General features: G+C 33.5%; 1 protein-coding gene across 1 annotated transcript in view; it reads left to right on the top strand.

Annotated features, from left to right (window-relative positions):
* The window catches only part of LOC106473678, a 38084-nt gene extending 19199 nt beyond the window's left edge, over positions 1-18885 (top strand). Inside the window, exons 3-4 of the mRNA XM_013934361.2 lie at positions 12923-13237; positions 18691-18885. Of these exons, the coding sequence (XP_013789815.1) occupies positions 12923-13237; positions 18691-18803 (428 nt within the window). The 3' untranslated portion in view covers positions 18804-18885. The remainder of the gene's footprint in view (positions 1-12922; positions 13238-18690) is intronic.
* The last annotated feature ends 3939 nt before the right edge of the window (positions 18886-22824 follow it).

Here is a 22824-nt window from a genome sequence, read left to right as displayed (position 1 = left end):
CCACCCCTCAGATAATGTGGTATCGCATTTATGTGTAGCTGTATTTGGTTGACCGGTTTATACAGACAGTTCCATCACCCCACCCCTCAGATAATGTGGTATCGCATTTATGTGTAGCTGTATTTGGTTGACCGGTTTATACAGACAGTTCCATCACCCCACCCCTCAGATAATGTGGTATCGCATTCATGTGTAGCTGTATTTAGTTGTCCAGTTTATACAGACAGTTCCATCACCCCACCCCTCAGATAACGTGGTATCTTTTTTTTGTGATAAATCTTCTCAGTCTGCCAGACTAGAGACGCTAAATATGGTCATCTTCACTCTGTCACCACTTTAGATTGCCCAAAAACTAGAGCCCCCCCCCCCTCATTTCTGCCGCACTATATGCAATTGTTTATTCAGAGGACACGAAAGTCACCTATTATCTTTCAAAATGTTAATAAATAAACTGTTTTATTAGTAACTTATTAAAAGGAGAAAAAGCGTCATCAACAGAGAAATATTCTCATTCACCAAATACAGTTTATAAATGTCTGTACAAGAGTGAAAACATCAAAATTACATGCCTCTCCCACCCAGCTGGTGGCTCAGTGGTAAACCTGAAGGCTCATAACGCTAAAAATCTGGCAGAACACAGATAACCCACCGTATAACTTTGAGATTAAAAACAAACAAACACAACTACATGTTTCGCTCGCGAAAAAAAATAAAAAAAGAAGTGTGTATTTTCGTTAAAATCCTCCGGTATCATTGGTATATAAGATATATCTTTAACAGTGATAATGCGCTCTTTGCAGAAGGCTGCTCTAAGTTTTATTTGTTATAAATCTACATAAAATAGTCGTTTCGAAGGAGTGTAATTATATATTGAAGTGGTGATACAAGTTGTAATATCGGGTTATTTATTCTTCTTTTTTTTTTGGGGGGGGGGGCTTTGCAACCTAAATATGCGCTAAAGCCTTCCGCTTACATTCCTGTAGAAGTCAACACGCCTGAGGTTCTTGGGTCATTAACGCCTCAACCCGAGTATATTAGAATTGTAAACAAGAAACTCAACAACTCTCCAGATTTAAGCTCCAGCTATCTGTCTATAGCTCTAACATTTAAAATCAATGGTCGTCATAAGATTCAGTAAATTGGATTTGGCGTTTAGAGAAACACACGACTCGAGAAATTTAAAAAGATATTTCAGCATATTTTGTTTGGAGTGTCGATAATACTCAGTAATTTTTAACATGATATATTTTTCGTAATTACGAATTTCGTTTCTACCATATTCGACACTTAAGTACCTTGCTATTAATTTTTCTACTTTGATATGTTTGTTTGTTTTGAATTTCGCGCAAAGCTACACGAGGGCTATCTGCGCTAGCCGTCCCTAATTTAGCAGTGAAAGACTAGAGGGAAGGCAGCTAGTCATCACCACCCACCGCCAACTCTTGGGCTACTCTTTTATCAACGAATAGTGGGATTGACCGTCACATTATAACGCCCCCACGGCTGAAAGGGCGAGCATGTTTGGTGCGACGGGGATTCGAACCCGCGACCCTCAGATTGCGAGTCGAGCGCCTTAACCACCTGGCCATGCCGGGCCCTGCTGTGATATGAACAATACATCAGTGTGATTTAAGGACATAACGTCGTCGATTCTGTATTTGTGGCTAGGGGTTTATAAACGTGCTAATACCTCTGTAGCCTAAAGTTCTTCATTTTATACATATTTATTTTATTTTTTTATTCATAAATTTTACGAGTAATAAAGAACTCCCCAAAAAAACAATGATTTAATAACACTGAATGTGTTTTGTAATGCACAAACGAACTTAATATTTTCCTTGTAATAAGAAGAATAAATGGGAAATACATTAAAACTCTACGTTTCGCGTATATTAATTCTGCAGCAACGGGTAAAAGAATGCACAAAATCGTTTTTTTTCTTTAATAAACAACTCTGCTGTAATCCATACTGGAATACACTTATTTTAGGTTTAAAGCTAGCTTAAAAGTTTTACTATTATCACGTTTTACGCGTAGAACGATAATTTCAGATAATATGCATAAGTACGATCAAGCAAGTGGATTAATATTATTGACTAATGCAGTGTTTATACGTAGTGTCAAATGACTCTGAAATGTTAAACAACCATTAGGTCACATTCAAAAGCGTATGATATAATGATAATCTTGATCAACTTTCCTGATTCACTACAGCGTTTCTGAATGCATTTGAAATGATTACTAATGTCTGAGATAAATGTAGCGTGTTCTCTGGAACTGATGAATAATTATTTAAATCTATGTTATGAAAAAAAAAGTTTTCAAAGTTGGACTGTAACATGTATGTTAAGAGTTTCAGAACTCACGCAGTCCTTCAGTTCCATTGAATGTCTGTGAAGAAAAGATGTAATTAAACCTACAAGGTTTAATAAAAGTAGGAATAATATTAATATTCCTGTTCATTCAAAGGATTCAGTATATCTGTAGTTATTAAATTCTCTGGGTGGTTCAGCTATAAGTCTGAGGTGGTATAACACTAAAAATTAGGTTTCGATACCCGCGTTGGGCCGAACAAATCAAACTCATTATTGTGTAGTTTTATACTTAACAACAGGCAAACAAACTGAGTGAAAAAGGTCTATAATCTATATAGCTGTTAATATTTCGGTACTTGATCTCTGTCAAATAATAATATCCCCCCCAGTGGCACAGCGGTATGTCTGCGGACTTACAACGCTAGAAACCGGATTTCGATACCTGTGATGGGCAGAGCACAGATAGCCCATTGTGTAGCTCTGTGCTTAGTTACAAACAAACAAATAATAATAAGTAAAAAACACATTCTTATACTTTCCTGTACTACTAAGTACTTTTCAAATTTGTTAAGAACACTTCACAAAATACTTAATTACTTTTCTAACTATTAACAACTGTAATGTAACGTATAATTTACCACTTGAAAATTTGTTTGGATCATGTGCTTGTCCAATTTGTTTGGATCATGTGCTTCTTCAATTTGTTTGGATCATGTGTTTGTTCAATTTGTTTGGATCATGTGCTTCTTCAATTTGTTTGGATCATGTGCTTGTTCAATTTGTTTGGATCATGTGCTTGTTCAAGCACATGAATTTTCTTCTCCAATAATTTCAAGTTTGTTCATCTGTTGTTATATAACAGATTCTCACCCGCGTTCATGTAGTGTGTGAAAGACGGACTATCTTTTCCTGTTTTTTAAAGCTGGTACGCTGTTATACACCACCTATAAGTTTTTGACATTTAGTTTTATTTCTGCATATTTTGTGTTTGCTCGTAGTTTTATTAAATTTTAAGATTCTACACACACACATATAAATAGAGATATAGATATATATAGATAGAGATATATATAGATAGATAGAGATATATATAGATAGATAGATATATATAGATAGATAGAGACATAGATATATATAGATAGAGACATAGATATATAAAGATATATATATATATATATATATATATATATAGTATAGAGAGAGAGAGAGAGAGAGATGAAAGGATAAAATATTACCCATGTAAAGTTGCTTTAAGTATACTTTGTAAAAACGAGTTGGTACATAGAAATACAGAATAGATCTGAAATGTAATATCTTATTTTCAAAATTCGTAACGTACAATACGAACTGGTGCATATTTTCTCAATATTCGTATCCTCCTAAAATGCTAACTTGGAAAAAGTAGAAATGTGTATCTTGTTACCATACAGCAAATACGCAATATTTCAATAACACGGTAACGCTTAAAAAATTCTAAGTGTGCAATATGAACTGATAGTCCGATAGTATATTACTGAACTTAAATATGAACTTTCTCAAAAATCCATGGCTTTCTGAATTCTTAACTTAAGAAAAAAGCAATTTCTAATCAAATAGTAGGTTAACTAAAACGCAGTATCTCAGTAAAACGTTAATTATTCAAAAATACACAGCTTGCCAAAGAAATTGATACAAAATAAAATGTTCACTTTTTTGGAGGCCATTGATTCGAGAAGCCAGTTTCTCCACGCTATTACAACCATATATGTACTGGTTGTTGGTTTCAGGCCTTATTCATTGTTCTATTAAAATGACATTTTGAATTGCTTTTGATTTATTTTCGCTTGCAGTCTTTGGTTTTACAATATTTACAACACTTGCACGATACAATTCTTTGGGTTGATCCTGGTTGACACGAAGACGATTATCGTAAGGAGATTGCTTCATCAGAGGGAATGTCTTTTGCGGAGGAAAACGTGATATCTTTCGGTTGAAACTCTGCAACATTAGAGACACTCAAGCACGCCATTAGACGTTCCTCAGTTGGTAAAAACCATCATCATTGATATTTTCAAGAACATTATTGGGTGCAGTCCATCCTTCTGGGATACACACAACGACATTTTGCCCAATTTCAACTCATCGGATGTGGCATGGTAGTTAGCTGCTGCACTGTGAATCGGAGAGTTCTTCCTTAATTAACATGCCGGAGTGTGGACTTGAGAGTCCAATACTCGCCTCCCATTGCTTTATTTCTTTCTCCATCCTTGACAAACGATAAAAAAATGTGCATCCTACAAAATTACAAAACAAAAGCCTGTTATTCGTCATCATTATTAATGCTGTTGCCTTTGTTATATTACTATGGTGACAATTTGTTTTTAAAAACATGCAAGTGAAACAGTGTCACCTAAATCATTCCCTTTAACTATAAGCAGTTCTATAATAAAAATACAGAATTCGAGAAAAAACTGATCAGAACTATTATGGAACATCATACTCCAAACTAACTCTCCTAATTGTCTTTTCGGGCATTACCCAACTTCAAGTTTGGATGTTGAAATCAAGGGAAATTTAGAACCACATGATTTACCTATCAAACGCTCATGACCTGTCCGTAAATAAGCCATATTAATAACGTCGACAATCTTCGATGGATGTATATATAGTTTTTGACGTTGTCGCTGTCATGGTCATTCTTTCCACTCAACTTTTCAACGCTACCACCTTATCATCATAACGTTTGAACGTACTATACTGTTTAGTTCCTAACGGTCTTCTTTCCGAACGTCAAGTGCTTTATTAAGTTCAGTCTCTAATCTGTCACGCTAATCTACCAACAAATCTCATTACAAGCAAATAGATCAAGCGTTGTGATTTACAACTAATTTAACGCATTCACACTTTTCATTTTATCCTAAATAATTATATTAAAGTACGATTGAAGGTTTGATGTAAAACATAGAACTAATTTTCATCAACCTGATATGCTGAAAACCCCAAATAAAATGGAATTTGGGGATCTGACCAACTTGAGGTACTAGAAACTAGTTCTGTTCACTGTTTTGAGACATTATTCGAATGTGAGTATTTAGATATTTTATGAACAAGAGCAATGTCGATAATATTTTTCTTCTCAAAACTAGCGTGCCCAGTGGCTTCTAATACAGCAACGATATATTGCATATTAAAACTACTATTTTAAGCAAGTATTGACAGCTGTTTGAATAATTTTTAAAGTAATGCCATCAATGTTCTTTTACTTATTTAAAGACGTCCTCTACAAGGTTGTGTTTATATTTAATCTCTGATACGAATAAAACGTTTCTGATGTAACAATATATTGATTTGTTATCGATATATTTATAACTAATTTTAGCATTTGAACATAACTACACTCAACAATAGAAATGGTAAATTAAAGAGGCCAACACTACATGGGCGAATGCAACATGTCTCCGTCACGCAATCCCAACATGGCCAATTTTGACACCAGAAAAATCGTCAAAAACAAAAAAAAATCTAAAAATATCACTTATTGGGGGCTGCATGAAAGTATCTTTGCACTAAATCCCATGTAAGTTGGCTGACATACACATGAATAGTTGACGAAAAACCCCATATTGTGCTTTCCTTGCTGAAAAATTGAGCAAAAAAACAGAAATTTCAAAATTGTCTATATCTCTATTTGGGACCTGTAAAAGGGTGTTTTTGTACCAAATCCCATGTAAATTTGCTGAAATACAGCGGAGTAGTTGTTAAAAACCCTAAAATTGTGCTTTTTGTGGCATCTTGACCTCCCTATATTTAGTAAAAATTGACAAGTCCGTCATTTTTGTTTGTCAATGTGTGAGACCTGTAGAAAAGTATCTTTGTACTAAATTCCATGTAAATTGGTCAAAATAAGCCGGGTAATTGACCCAAAACCCCAAAATTATGTTTTCGTTTTTAGCTCTGACCTCTTTAGAAAAAATAAAAAGGCTTAAAATAGGCCAATCCAACACTTTTATAAGACAATGTGTTGGGCGCATAAGAATTTATATTTCTACCAGTTTTTATCTTGATTGCTGTAAATATGACCGCACAGGAGCCAAAAATATACATTTTGGGTTGTTTTAACTTCGACCCCTTAGAATATTTAAAAATACCTAAATCAAAAAAAAATTAAAAGGAGTCTGGGCGTATTGGACCATGGTATAACCCTACCAATTTTCAAACCATGGTATAACCCTATCAATTTTCAAACCATGGTATAACCCTACCAATTTTCAAACCAAGGTATAACCCTACCAATTTTCAAACCAAGGTATAACCCTACCAATTTTCAATCTATGGTATAACCCTACCAATTTTCAAACCAGTCCGCCGAGAAATGAAGGATTGGTGATCGATTGAAAAGTGTTTGGAAGAAAAAGAAACAATAGAACAACAGTATGTCTCTCTGAGGAAACGTAGAAAAAAAAAATATATATATATATATCACATGCATTAGATATCGCATTTTGATGTAATAATATATATATATAACTTAGCAAATATACAGAACAAGTAACTGGCTCTGAAAGCTCAAAAAAGCAGGAAATTTAAATTTAGATATAACTTGTTTTATTAGTTATACCACACAACGTGGGTGTACGATAACCTTCATTATTTATACACATATAGCATAGTATAGTGTACGAAATATGCATTGTTAATTCCATTGCAAGACGGTATATTACTCAGTTTAAATTGCTGAAACCAGTTGTTCCTTTATCATTAAAACAAACCATCATCAACTATTTCCAATACTACTTTTCTATTGAAGAAATCATTATCACCATCCTTCAGTACATTTATTTAATTCTGCTTTCTTGTCTTCAAGTTTTATTTGGGTTCAATGCCTTTACGTTATTAAATAAAGCTACAAGAGACTAGTTAAATCCTAATTTTGAAGATTCACGACATGTCAGTCATTCACGCTTGGTGAAAGACAATATTAACTTACGCTCAAAGCAAGCTGCCTACATAGATCAAAATTAAAAACTGGCCTGGTAATGAACATATGTAATTTAGCACACTGTTCGTACGTTCCTACTTATAAAGACTAGAATGTTCGTAATTTCTTTTCATGCACATTGTGCTATTATATTAAGTAAAAAAAACGGCATTATAAAAACTCTTTATAATTAGTTATAGTAGACTATTTTCTGTAACACAGCTACCATCATCAGGGGAGTGTTACTGTAACTAGTCGAGTCTGACTAATAACAAGAATTTTACCTTTAATATTGCCAAAAAACGTCATGAGATTCGGCCAACTTACGAGATATAGATTAGCCCTAAATCCATAAACTAGAATATTATTCCAGAATAATCGTTATAATAAACAATATGTATATAGTTATGTATATATATATATTAAACATTGTAATCAATATTGTTAATAAAACTATTTATTTACTTCACCTATTGTTACAAATTTCCTGTCCGTTGAAAACCTTGACATCGGTGTAATAAACTTCACCGACGGTATAAATTAAATATCTTCACATCTAAAATAAATTATTATGACACATGTTTACTGTTTATCCATAGATCGGGTAGCAAGGCCGTACAGACAGTGCAGAGAAAACTATATCTATTGAGAGAGAATATAGAAACAAAATAACATATAACAAATTCAATTAGTAACAAAATAGTAGTAATATATATATACAGTAACTAAAACAATCAAATTACATGCAATATAATATTTGTTGAAACACAATATGAAGTGAGTTTAACACAACTAATCTGACTTTAAAACAAACTATGTAGTGAGTTTAACACAACTAAGCTGATTTTAAAACACAAGATGAAGTGAGTTTCACAAAACTAACCTGACTTTAGCAACCTTCTGTCAAAAGACATGAAGCAGGCTGTCGGGAGTAATAAATAAAGTTAAAACTTAAAAATTAAATCTAACATGTATAAGGAATGATAAGATTCTTGAACGTTCACAGTAATAATAATACTTAAACAAAGAAATAATAACAACGGTAAATATGTAACTAAATTAATGTTGTAATGTCATACTATTTAAGTTAGCGTTATACAGCTTACATTGGTGTAGTAAGAGCTCACACTAACGAGAGATTAAACTAATGGTGGTCGTCGTACTAAAACGTTCCATTATTGCCTTAAAACATAGTTAAGAAATTAAGGAGTATTTATTTGTTTGTTTTTTGTTAAGCACAAAGCTGCGTAATGGGAAATCTGTGCTCTGCTCACTAGGGGTATCAAAATCCGATATTTAGAGTTATAAGCCCTCAGACTTACCGCTGAGACACCATAGAGCATCTAAGAGTAATTATGACAGTTTTAGAAAAGTCGTGATATTGTGTGAAACTGTTAATCACGTAATTAGTAGCAAGATTATTGTCGTGATATTATGTAAAACTGTTAATCTCGTAATTAGTAGCAAGTGTATTGTCGTGATATTATGTAAAACTGTTAGTCTCGTAATTAGTAGCAAGAATATTGTCGTGATATTATGTAAAACGGTTAGTCTCGTAATTAGTAGCAAGAATATTGTCGTGATATTGTGTAATAATCCCATAATTAGTAGCAAGAATGTTGTCGTGATATTGTGTAATAATCCCATAATTAGAAGCAAGAATGTCGTCGTGATATTATGTAAAACTGTTAATCTCGTAATTAGTAGCAAGAGTATTGTCGTGATATTGTGTAATAATCCCATAATTAGTAACAAGAATGTTGTCGTGATATTATGTAATAATCCCATAATTAGTAGAAAGAATGTTGTCGTGATATTGTGTAAAACTGTTAATCCCATAATTAGTAGCAAGAACGTTGTCGTGATATTGTGTAAAACTGTTAATCCCATAATTAGTAGCAAAAGTATTGTCGTGAAACTATTAATCCCATAATTAGTAGTAAGAATATTGTTTAATTCCCACAAAAATGAATAAATCTGATATTGAGAATGCGGTAAAAGAAACCACGTTTACGAAAACAGTTTGTGAGTTTATGACCTCTATCCACGACATCTTGTAATGTTTGATATGTTCTATTTTTCATCTAACTAGCTCTAAGTGGCAAACATTACAACATACATTATTTTGAATATTTGTATTCGGAAATTGAAATTACATGGTCTCAAAGTTAAAATTATCCGTTTTACAAACAATTTTGAGCCAACGCGCTGTGAATACTTATTTTAATTAGTAGCTGGAACAAAGATTTTGTATTGTTATTGTTATAAGGCTGTTATAAATATTATATATATAATTCATTCCGTAAATTTTCTAATGATTTTCTTTTCATTTTTCTTATTTTAGTTTTATATCTGCAATATTTGTTTACACGACTAATTAGAAAATGTTTTGTTTTCCTCACTTTTGTTCTTTTTTACTAAATTTCAGGTTATTACTTATTTAAACAGCAGTTTTTAATCATGGAACTTTTCCTATCTATCTTTCTGTCCAATGTAACAAAAAAAATCTAAGTTTGGGAATATGGGTGCTTAAAGCAGTTGATAGTGAGAAATTAACAAAAGGGCTTCTTCTCTATTATATGCTAATTTTTCAAAACTTGCTTCAGGTTATGAAAAAAAAAAGTTTTGTTTCAGAAATCAGTTCCATATCAGAAGCATTTTACAGTCAGGTGTAGAAGTCATCTGTCATTTACCTTATCGAACTGGAAATACAAAATTACCTAATTTACATCATTTCTATACTTATCAAATGCATTTTTTATAACAATAAGACGCAAAAAGTTTTGTTGTTAATACAATAAGTTAACATTTATACAAGTAACTTGTATTCTATGCTTTCTTTAAGGTTAGTTTCCTTAACTATAATGACTGGAATCTTTAATATATAAAATATCTTTATCTGTTATATTTTATATTTACGTATTATTGCCCCCCCCCCAGCGGAACAGTGTTATGGCTTACAACGCTAGAAACCGGGTTTCGATACCCGTGGTGGGCAGAGCACTGATAACCCATTGTGTAGCTTTGTACTTAACTACAAACATATAAACAAATTACCTTATACCAATTTTTGACTTATTATATTCTACACGTTGAATCATATCTCACGAAACTTCTGATAGTTAGTCTAATTTTTCTGAAAAAAAATAAAATCTGAAAATAAGCATTTGAACTCTGAACTTGCATTCTGACATTAACTGTATACTTTTGCCCCTTGTTCTATCTCTAATGTGTGAACAATCACCTAATTACATGACGTTGTTTTTCTTAGGTTGTTCGTCTTTATGAGAAGATATACGATAGCTTATGAGCCGTTTTAAGTGTTGCAAGGCCATTTTTTATCTTCTCTTGAATTTCACTATCAATGTTAGAGCTGTAAATAAATCTATAATATTTTTCTTCATTTCACTGAAAACTTTTCAGTATGGATACGTTTATCTGTGCAATCCGTAAACTATATTTAAAGATAATAACCGTAATTTTCCTCATGGTATTAATCACTAAAGTCCATTAATTCATCAACATGCTCAAGGCAAAGATAATTAGCAGCTGTCACTTGCGTTACCACACTTTGAAAACAACACTCTCATAATATGGATAAAGTTAACAAAGGAGAAAGTCTGATCTTAAAGCGTGCTTAATTATAAAATTGCATTATGTATTTAACTAATCTTCTGTCTTGCCCACATTTTCTGTCTTACTTTATAATTGTACAACGAATTATTTCTGTTTATTCTCAGAGTTTCGTAACGTTGTCTGTGCATGTATATTATATACCAAAATTAACCCAAATACTGGTCCAGAGCATTGTCTGTGTTTATAATATAAAAATGTTACATTTAAGGCAACTTTACTAAGCTATTTTATTATTTATATACCAGAACAATTACTTGGCAAATGGTGAGTTTCGGCCTTCGAAACGTAGAAGAAAGGCGAAGTAACTGCTACTAATAAATTAATTATGTGTGAGTCTAACAGGTGATATTTTAAAACATTTTAAAGTTTTTCATCTCAACAAAATAATATATTGTTATCACTTTTCTATGAATAAAAATACTTGCATTATCATTAATTTCTTATATTCGTTATATCATATACTCCATGTATTTCAGTTTATTTTATTAACATTATTAAGCTATCTTAACTTGTCCGTTAAAAATATTTACAAGTTCACTACTATCACTGGAAGAAACACCAAACTACTTAAGCTAATCTTTGAGAGTGACATCAACATCACGGTAACCAGAGCTACCAAAGTTAGCGAGGTATTGACAGTTGCAGCAAGAAATAAACCTGAAGAACGTCACCTGCTTATACTATTCCAAAGTCTTATCTTTTCATCCTGAATTATACACTATCGATCATCATTATAAAGGCTACGCAGCTAGACAAGATTGAGAAGATACAAAATAGTTGCTTAAGACAGGTGACGGGATGTACTTCAACCACCACATCAAACCTGTATAACACCTAAAGAGTCTCAGCACCATCGCAGAGTATCAACAGCAAAACTATTAATAGTCCTTGAAGTTTAGTTACTATCATCGAGTCACTGCCCATTGCAATTAAGACATCCCAGCTCCAAAACAGACACCATCCAAGCAGGACACTGACTAAAAGGCGACTCAGGACACAGTCAGTCGTGGGTGGAGCAGTGTTATACAACCATCACTGAGATACATTACCACCAGATCTCAGATTCCCTCAATGTAGAATAAATCTAGCGCCAATGGAATCTCCGGAAATTAGCCGAAAAGAAAAATTCAGATATTGGTCAAAGGGTGAAGCAAAAAAAGCCTGTATGCACTTTTTAAAGATCGTGGTGGTCAGTCATCTGCCATCATAGCCACGGTTGGTCTCCACAGCAGAGACAAAGAGAGTGCTGGTTGGATATTCATAGTCTTGCGGAGCAGAAACATTCTGAATAAGGTCGGTAAAGCATTCAAATTTCCTGCTAGCGGTACAAGGATGGAGCTTAAAGCCATAAAGCAAGCTTTCTTCTGCAATTGTGAAAGCAACCAACTAAAACTAGGTATTATCATCAACGCAATATTAACGAGTGACTGATGGCAGTACTGAATTAAATTCAGGGTGGTTGGTCACCAGATGGATGGCTGAAAGCAAAACGTCTAGATGTCAAGAACATCTTATCTAGATGTATGTGCCACACTATACAAGGAGTAAAACACTAGTAAGGCGAAAAACATCAACTGTGAAAAGCCTTCATCAACATTCTGAGGTAAAGAGACTGCTGGAAGACAAAGTTCCATATGGTGTAGCTGTAAAAATCCAAAGATGGGTAATCAATAGTACAGTATTCAACCAGAAGGCTACTGGTAACAAAGGTAAAAAAAAAAACCTTTTCTACCTCCCGCGAGACAACTGGCCGTCATATGGGAAGATCAGCATCTATCGACGCAACCCCTAGGATTGTCATTAATACACAATTCAGGTCAACATATTCATAATGAAAGTATGCATAACGAAACAGCTACGTTCGCTAGGAAAACTAGAATAGTTTAATCCATTGCCTTTTTCATACAGTATCTCTTAAATATCAATATATTTTGAACATATTTATTTTACATTACTAAACCAGTACAGTATGCTACTTATTACATAGTTCAGTAAATCTCTACTTTTTCTACAGCGCCTCCGAAAGAATTTGGTTTCAAACTAAGCTATGAGGAGAAGGATGAACTCCGCCTTCAGTGTGAAGCTGAAGGAGTTTTTCCAGATCCACAACTGAAGTTATACAAGACTACTTCCACGGAGAAGCTACAGGACTTGACAATTGATGTGGTCCAAACCCTTTCTCGGGATCCTTATAATGGTTATAATGTGAAAATTATGAAATCATTGAAAATTACTCATTTGTCTCGAAATGAGCCGACAGTATTTGAATGTGTAATTACCATCAACGGAACCAAGTTCGTGATGGAGAGAAGGTTGTTTCACTACCCTGGTAAGATTACTTCATTTATAAAAACTACGATTTCTGTGCATGCGTCCACTATATTGCATTTTAATCCATTTTTCCAAAGCATTATTGTAAATCAGCCAAGCACCATATAAATAAAACTGGTAAAAGAGCATTGATGTTGTAATACATTAACATTGATTGATAACTGGCCATATGTTGTTACCTTTTGTCCAATGCGTTAATTCAGTAAGTTTCATCAATTTACACGATTTCATTGTTAATTGGATGATTATAGAGTTCAATGTTTAATATTTTTCATTGGTCTTTCAGCACTTGTATTATTATAACTAGCTATCTTGAACTGTGCCGTCAAAGTCTGTAATCATAACACTAGATTTGTAGTTTTATCCAGCCGTTTGGTTTCAGTGTATAAATGGTATATAGAATTTGAAAAGATTTATTTTTAAAACAACAAACGCACAATTCAGCAGAATACTTGAAAACATCCTGTACAACATCAATAGTCTAAAATTTTATCAGTGAAGCTTGAAATACATTTTACTTTGCGTAGACGTTTTCTTTTAAAAATGGCGAAGTATAGTGGCTAGCTTAGACGGAGGATCCTAGGTCTTATTGTTCGTTGTCAATTGCTGCAAATACGCTCCCCCCAGACCTTTGGGGTCGTGGGCACGCTACAAAAGTGACAGTCAAATCCCACTAATCGGTTAGATAATAGCTGGCTCTAGAGTTATCAGTGGGCGCTTTTCACTAGCTGCCTTCCCTCTTCTCTGTCAGTTTAAAACTAAAGACAGCTATACACAGATAGCCCATTGTATAGCTTTGATCTTAACAGCAAACAAACGAACCTTCGGAAATCAATGGATAATAAAAGACATTCCTCGATCTTAACATGTTTTATTTTCCTTTTTTTCAGTTACGATCTTAATTTCAACTAGTTTAAGGTCGGCTGATATTTTTATAAGCCAAGAATTTTTACATCCGGCTGGCTTGCCCAATCAGCATCTATAAAGAATAAGCACGTTCAGTGACTGGGATTCGAGCTCACGACCCCCAAATTTCGAGTTGAGTACTTGATTACCAGACCCGATCTTAATGTACAAGGCTAAAACTTTCTTTAGTCATAAAATAATTGTCTATTTGTTCTACACAACAATATTGATAAGAATATTGTTCAGCAGTACAACACCGGAAACTTGTGTATTACACCAACTGTTTTTCTAACTCTAATTGTCTTTAACAATTATATACCACAAAACTAATAAAAATATAGCAACAAATACATGTACAAATAAAAGTAGCTGTACTCGCTAAGCTACGTTTTGAATTGTACTTTTTTGAAGAGATGGTGATTTATTATTTATCCAAAACAGAAAGTTTAAGATTTAGTTACAAACTTGTTCATGAGGAATTGAAACTTGAGAACTTCAGGATTTAATATTGTAGTTACGATCATGTTTATGTGTGTTCATTTAACTAGTCACATTCACAGATAATAACTACATACATTATTCTACCTAAATAATATACACATGACAGCAATGTAACTTTTTACTTCAAACTCTTGTGTCTTGTTATGTATACAATACAAACTGGCCACATGAAAAATATGTGTATTACTATTTGGAAATATTATTACAAAATTTTTGGTTGTTTGTTTTAGAGTAAAACTACATGGGACTATCCTCTGTGTCCTCCATGGGGAATCAAACTTCAGTTTTTAGTGTTTTAAGTCTGTAAACTTACCGCTGTCCCATTAGGAGACTATAACTTAAAGGCAATCATTTACTAATTCAATTTTTAGTTGTTGTTTTTTTTATGTGTGTGTGTTGTATTTGTGCTTGCCAATAAAATAGGCTAAGTTACAAAGTCCAGTTTTCATAATCGCGTGAGTGTTTGTTGTTAAACACTAGTATGTTTATTATTATTTTAAAGTAGAATTGACGCAGTTTTGACATCGTAATTGCTTACAACCGTAAAAACATCATTGTAAATAATTATTGAAAACATAGGTGATACGCATACAGAAGTCACAAACAATAGATAACTGATTGCACCTGTGGTAAATTTATTATTAGCACAATATTTTTATACACAAACACATTTTACAGTGCGCTATAATTTAATATTTTCTTTAAGCATAGCAGTGCAGCATGTTGTTTTATACTATCAGCACAAGTTTATCAATATATGATCGTGAAATATTGTTCCAAATACCATTCATTAATTCACACACTTCAATCAAGTTGTTTGGCTGCCATTTACCATCTCAGTTTCCATACAAGTCCGTTCAGCCTTAATAACATTCATGTCGGGACGTGGTGCAGGCCAAGCCATAGTTGCGAGTGTTCCTTGGTTTCTTTTTCATTCCAGGCATACTTTTACTACATTTGCGGCATTACTGGGATCACAATCTTGATGGAAGATAAATCTCTGTCCAACAGGTTTTGTTTCTGACAGATAATAATATGTTTGTATCTTTCAGCAGTCAGGATGTTATCAATTTTGTGCAGATCTCAAACACCATTGACTGAGATATAGCTCATTCTTGTATTAGTCCCCTTACATATTTCTCTGTAAATATTATCTGTCGATCTTGATCCTCTCTGCCATCAAACAAACTCTCGATGATTGTTGGCAAACAATTAACATTTGGATTCATCTACAAAAATCACGATCATCCAGCTTTCCTCGTCCTTTTCAGCCTATTGGTATGGCTACCTCTCTTAAGCAATAGTTTTTGAATTGCTACACATTCACTGAGCCTAGTTAGTACTTTTGTGTATTTTATTATCCTAGAGATGATATTCACGCATGTTCCTATTGTATTGAAATATTGAATATCAAGCGAAGAAAGTAACCTAAACTACTTAACATCTCATCTGACGCGACCACTCAGTGCCAGTTTCACATATAGGAAAAATCAGATCAGATGATTCCCTTTCGTAAAACTGTAAACTATATGTAACTATTGTTCATCATAAATAAAATGTCGATCTGACGTGAATATGAATTGTCAAAGCTCAAATTCGGTCTTTTTTAAACAACCTTGATCTATCTTAAACACTTTGATCTTTTATGGTTACAAAGAAGATACTTCAGGGCAGTTCACTTTGTTGATTAAATACAATGAAGAATTATTGTTAGCCATATATGTTGTAAAATTAAACAGTTCAAGTTCGTCGGTGTTTTTATAACACATGATTGATTGTTTCACTATGGATGGCTTAGGTCATCTTAGTCCACGATAATGACCTACATTTTCGTCATAGGCTTGAGCCGCAATGTATGTCATTAGTTTATATCTTAGATAATGCGCAAATCGCGCATGGCGCACATCCCTCTTATTCCGTGGAGGGCGCATTTAAATGATGATTTAGATGAATTTGCTAAATGCAGTATTCATTTTCATTTACATCTGTTACGAGTTCAATGGTAGTCAATTTAACCCATTTTGAGGGGCCGTTTTATCCAGCCTTATACGAAAACGGCTCCAAAACACAAGAAATGCATCTTTTCAATATCTAAAGATAGGTCTATATGAAATTTTTGTTTTGGCAAAAAAAATGATATGTACTATAAAACATTAATCTTAACTGGTGAAAACGCATTGAAAATTAAGGCAACCATTCTACCTTTTCTCAATTTCCGATCCTGCCATCCACCTGGTACCAAACGTGGTATCATCAAGACACTAGACAAAAGTGGCAAATCCATGTGTGATAAAAACATGAAATCGTAACGACAATATATCATTAAAACTTCCAAAGACACAGTTACCGAATGTATTTAATCTTTTAGTCCTTGGAAGAGAAACAAACCAATAGAAATATCACAACAACAAAAATCATCACACTATTTACTTTCCTTGTATTCCGAACTTTGATGAGACGCTAAAACAAACTGTTCAAAATTTCAATGTTAACATCAGATGAAAATTTTGGGAAAACCCTTTGCTCGATTTTAACTCACTTTATAAAGAAACCATCTTTCTATCTCCACGGATGTATTATTTATGAAATCCTCTAATCTTGCATTGAATCCTACATTGGAAATACTGGTAGACACTTTGATGCCCGACTCAAAGAACACCGAAACTACACTAGATTCATGAAACCACAAAATACAGCTATTAGACAGATAATTCTGTACAAACGGGACAAAGGATAGACTAGAACAGCTACAAGATTCTTGACTAAAAGCAACACTGGTAATGAAAACAAAGAATCGTTATATATCAATATGAAATAAGCAAGCCTGAACAGAGATCTTGGAGTGATTGGTTTGGTTTGAATTTCACGCAAAGCTACACGAGGGCTACCTGCGCTAGCCGTCCCTAATTTAAAGCAGTGTAAGACTAGAGGGAAGGCAGCTAGTCATCACCACCCACCACCAACTCCTGGTCTACTATTTTTTTACCAACGGATATTGGGATTGGCCGTCACATTATAACGCCCCCGCGGCTGAAAGGGCGAGTATGTTTGGTGGGACGGGGATTCGAACCCGCGACCTGCTGATTGCGAGTCGAGCTCCCTAACCACCTGGCCACCTTGGAGTGAATTCAGCAATCTTTGGTTCCATCTTCTGAATGATATTTGACACAAACAAGGATTGAAATACTTTCTAGCTCTATCCGAGGTCCACGAGTCAACATTTTTCTCAGAGGTTCGCCTGGCCACCTCATATATTCGTACATGTACCCACTACCAATATCTGTTACATACGTAAATGTTACAAACCAATGACGGAGCTACAGTTAATAGAGGTACTAAATTCAAACGTCTGCCAGACACCTATTTGGGAGGAAGATAAAGACAATTCGTCAATTAGGTGATATGAAACACCAATGATCAACTACAGATTCAAACCAGAAAAGTAAGTTACCCGAAACGTCTCGATGAATCACCTTTCGTTACCACATGCTGTTACTACCCATATAGAAGCTACGCCATATATATGTATATATACACACACATAAATGTTGCGACTTGTTAAGACTTTTTTCTTTCAAACATTATTGAGGTTTATCATCTATAAAGAGTTTTTTTATTACAACTAAAACAATAGAAAAATAAATAAATGCCCTATATATGAAATGACAAATTTTATAACGAAAACTCCGTAGTATTTTAGTTTCTTGCACTAAGTGGTGAAGTTTCTTGCAAACTTTGGTTGCTAGGCATCATTATCAGTATATTGCATTTATGTATCACTAACGATTTTTTGTCTAGGTACCCGATAAAATATTTTACCCAGAGGGATCTTTTATAATAGCTTTATTGGATCGATTTAGACCAGAAAAGAATCGTAATAAAACTTTTATGTTTTCTTTATTATATTGCCATTTGAGTCAAGTGTAATGGAAAAGTACCTATACAATGTATGAAATGACATAAATCATTGGCATGATTATCAGAATGTTGCAATAGAAGATTTGTGAGTGTTTCCAATCATTATGTTATCTGCTTCTATTACAGATGACCCTACCAGCAAATCTTCCGGTCTGAGACTGATGGACCTCAGAATTTTGGTTCTTGAAATATTTGCAATATTTTGGTGTAGCCATCCGTTGACGCAGTCATTCTTTTAATATGTGAGTAATGAAAAGTGAGATTACTGTATATGATATAGGTGCCGAGTTTCCATAGTGTAATGTGTGTACATATATATGTCGTTATAGGGTCATTGTCATTCTAGTCAGTGAACTAGAAAAATAACAAGCTGTTGTAAGTATACAAATAAATTCCAGTTGAACAAAAGAAAGGAATGTTAACACTCATGAATCCAAAGTATTTTTATTATTTCTCCGAGACTGTTGGATCTTTAAACTAACGTTAGGTGCAAACTGACAAGAGAAATATAGAATTAAGTAGTTGAATTAAAACTTAACAATGATTATTTGCTCTAGAGTATTTATTTCAATTTTTCCCTAGGTGATGATTTTGACAAAATGTTAAGAGGTTTGCCATGACTTTTTAAATTATTACATTTTGTTTCCTTTTATATTTGTCGTTTTTATCGAATTAAAGTCAAAGCTTTATTATATCATAATTTCTTTATATATATTTTTGATCGCTTGAAGATTATTTACATAAAGTTGTTAATGAAGCTTAATAATTTAATATTAAGTTTGCTTACACAGTTTCCTTTCATTCACTTGCGAGTCTACTATGATCAAAAAATAACGTGTAGTATCAAATTAACATGCAATTTAAATTTCCAGAAAAAAACAGTTGGAACTTAGAAATTAAAACATAAAACAATAATTTTAATCTTCGCACACCAATTAAAGGTTTTCAATAGCAGTACCTCTTTACGTGTATATCTTATGGATTATCTTATAGATGTGTTACATTTTCTCTATAATGTATACCTCTTTCTACAATAAAGTGTTGTTTTCAAAGAATTTAATGATAATAGTTCTTATATTTTTCACCTTGTTACACAATAAAAACTTTTATTTCGGTCAGTTCATGTTTTTACGGCATTTTAAACTCATTTCGATGTTTCATTCAAAAAAAACAACAACTAACGATGACAGTTTACATAGGATCAGAATATTTTGAACTTGTCTAAAATAAACATCAAAGGAATAATTACACGTATAACCATTTATCTTTAGATATCTCAAGGCAAGTTTAAATATATTATATATATTTTTTACCATTATTTCATGTTTATTTGGATCGTTATAAATATCATGGCCTACAAGTGTTTTCAATCCCTAAGATGTTATAAATATCGTGGCCTACAAGTGTTTTCAATCCCTAAGATATGGAGGACTTACTTAAATTACAAAGAACAACTAAAGGATTAAAAAAAAAATCTGTTGGGAATGAGAAAATTTAATAAGATAAGGGATCAAGTAAATAAAGTCCTAACAATTTCAAATAGTCCACAATGATAGAAATCCGTGTAAGAAAAGTAATAATTTGTTAATGATTTTCTGGTCGTTATTATGAAAATAATACATTTAACTAAATATTATTGTACCAAAAAACTGCCCCCCCCCCAATGACTCAGCGGTGTGCCCGAGGGATTCTGATGCTAAAAATCGGTGGTCGATACCTGTAGTGGGTAACCACAGACAGAGAAACAAAAACTAAAAACTGAACTGTGATAAAAGTGCGTGTGATATGATAAGTTGTAGTCTAACTTCGCTGACATGTAAAGAAGGTTGAAAGGTTTTAAGATATGGACAAGCGCAACAATGAATACACTGTGATTAAGAAAGGTTACAGCTGTTATTATAGTGTAATAAATTGATTTAAGTGTTATCACCATATAGATGAAATGTTTATATTATAAGTGACAAGGTTTTCGTCCACGTCCCTAACGTACAACATACATGTAATATGTAGCTTATATAGTAATTTCACTATCCACTGACAATCAAGTTTCACAAGAAATTAATATGATGCTTTATTAAAGATAATTTGATGTTCGGATTATTTCAACAGATGTTAGACATCTTTAGCGTTCACGTTTTTCATTACTGCACGAAGTTTAGTGAAATCCATCATATACCACTTGAGGCATGTAGACTGCATACGTATAAACACTGATTGATGGATATATAGCGCTTTAAAGTGAGTCTGGATCTGACAGGGTTAATAAAAAGGAAGCTAATTTGTGACTCCAGCAGTTCACTTAAATCTAGTTGAATAAATAAAGCAGTGGATATTAAGAGTTTAGAAATTACCTTTTCTTTTTCGCTCACTAAATTCTATTGCTCAAACATTGCAGATTTAAACAAAAAATCTTGCTATTTCATTTATAAGTAATCGCATACGGTTGACGTGGTTTAAGTTTGTTTTACTTCTCCACCCCACTCGTCCCTTGGTAGCTCAGCGATAAATATGTAGGCTTATAATTTCATTTATAAGTAATCGCATACGGTTGACGTGGTTTAAGTTTGTTTTACTTCTCCACCTCCCTCGTCCCTTGGTAGCTCTGCGACAAATATGTAGGCTTATAACGCTAAAAATTTAGTTTCAATACGCACTCTGTTCAGAGCACAGGTAACTCATTGAGTAGCTTTGTTCTTAACACAAAACACAAACAAACTTCCCTCCCTCAACACGCGTTAGATTCCTATGCGTAATCTCCTAAAAACAGTGAACTAATCTGCTAAATAAACTCAGCTTACTAAAGGCTATATGGTTTTTATCCCTAAAAGAAAGATAATGCTTGTTTTATAAACAATATAAAATATAATAAAACATCCTCTTGTAAATGTCTATACATATCGTTGTACTGCTACTCGTAAATGGACAACATTACAAGTAACAGATGACATCGAGATCTAAGATTTTAATCTAATAATTTAGAATGTCTTATTAAACTGATATTTTCTCTACTTTACATTTACTTTTTGAAAGTGATTTCCCCGAATAGAGGGCTGAAGGCCGCCTGAAGAGGTCATCTATTTTAACCACTCGCACCAATATACAGTAGTGTGTTGTCTGTCAGTCAGTCAGTCAGTTCACATAAGGGACGCTTAACGTTACAGTTTGTACTGTTGTGACGTCAGTAAAACGTGCGCATTCCATGAATCACGAGAAGAATTATGCACTCTGTTGGCTACAACACAGCATGACATATTAACTTCCAATGCAAGAAATAAAAGTATTTGTTACTCTTAATCTAGTATATATATATATATATCACACAGAGATATTCACGCTGAATACCTTTTATATGATATTGTGGACATGTTTCTCAATTTGGTCACATGATTAAATAATTATATCTTTGACACCTATATTTCACAGAGTCATATAAATATACAGTATTTTGTCAGTATCAAGCTTAAGTTTTCGTTTCAAGCTCAAACGCCACCAAAGCTCCAATGTTTGGAATTTAAATCACAGGAAACTGTGAACGACACCGTGTGCATTCGCTATAATCTATAAACTCACAGACGAGTTAAAACCGTTAGTTACGAATAAAAACAATGTGCAACTATGTATTGACGAGAATAAGCAAGCGCGATGCCGACTACAGTCATTTCATATTCCATGATTGAGCTATTTCGAAAGGTGATGAACAACATAACGCAAATCTGTCATTAGAACATCTAACGAATACGTTAAACCATGCTAGGTTCACCATAATTCCAAGAAACTAGGCGTCAAGCAATCTTATTAACATATCGATTTAATGAACAAATGACAGGGCTTAAAGTCGATAAGCAGACGCAGAACAAATATTTTACACAACTACAAAAACCTCTTCACGAGATGCATAAATATAGATGTAAAGTTTAAAAACGCATATTTTTGAAGAAAAATATAAATTCACAACTGCGGCAGACAACACCAAGAATAAATGTGAAAACATAGTTTCTCAGTTCCAAAAATGGAATTAGGGCATTAACGTTTGTTTGTAGTTAAACACAAAGCTACACAATGGGTTATACGTGCTCTGCCCACCAAGGGTATCGAAAAAAAGTTTCTAGTGTCGTAAGTCCGTATACATACCACTGTGCCACTTAGGGGCTTAGGGCATTAAACACTTGAACCAAACGGCATTACGAAGGCGTAAGTTTGTTTGTTTGTTTTGAATTTCGCGCAAAGCTACACGAGGGCTATCTGCGCTAGCCGTCCCTA

The sequence above is a fragment of the Limulus polyphemus genome, unplaced genomic scaffold (genome assembly GCF_000517525.1).
Source record: "Limulus polyphemus unplaced genomic scaffold, Limulus_polyphemus-2.1.2 Scaffold132, whole genome shotgun sequence".
Taxonomy (NCBI): domain Eukaryota; kingdom Metazoa; phylum Arthropoda; class Merostomata; order Xiphosura; family Limulidae; genus Limulus; species Limulus polyphemus.
Note: the sequence above shows the minus strand (reverse complement) of the source record. Positions and strands in the feature narration are given on the sequence as shown.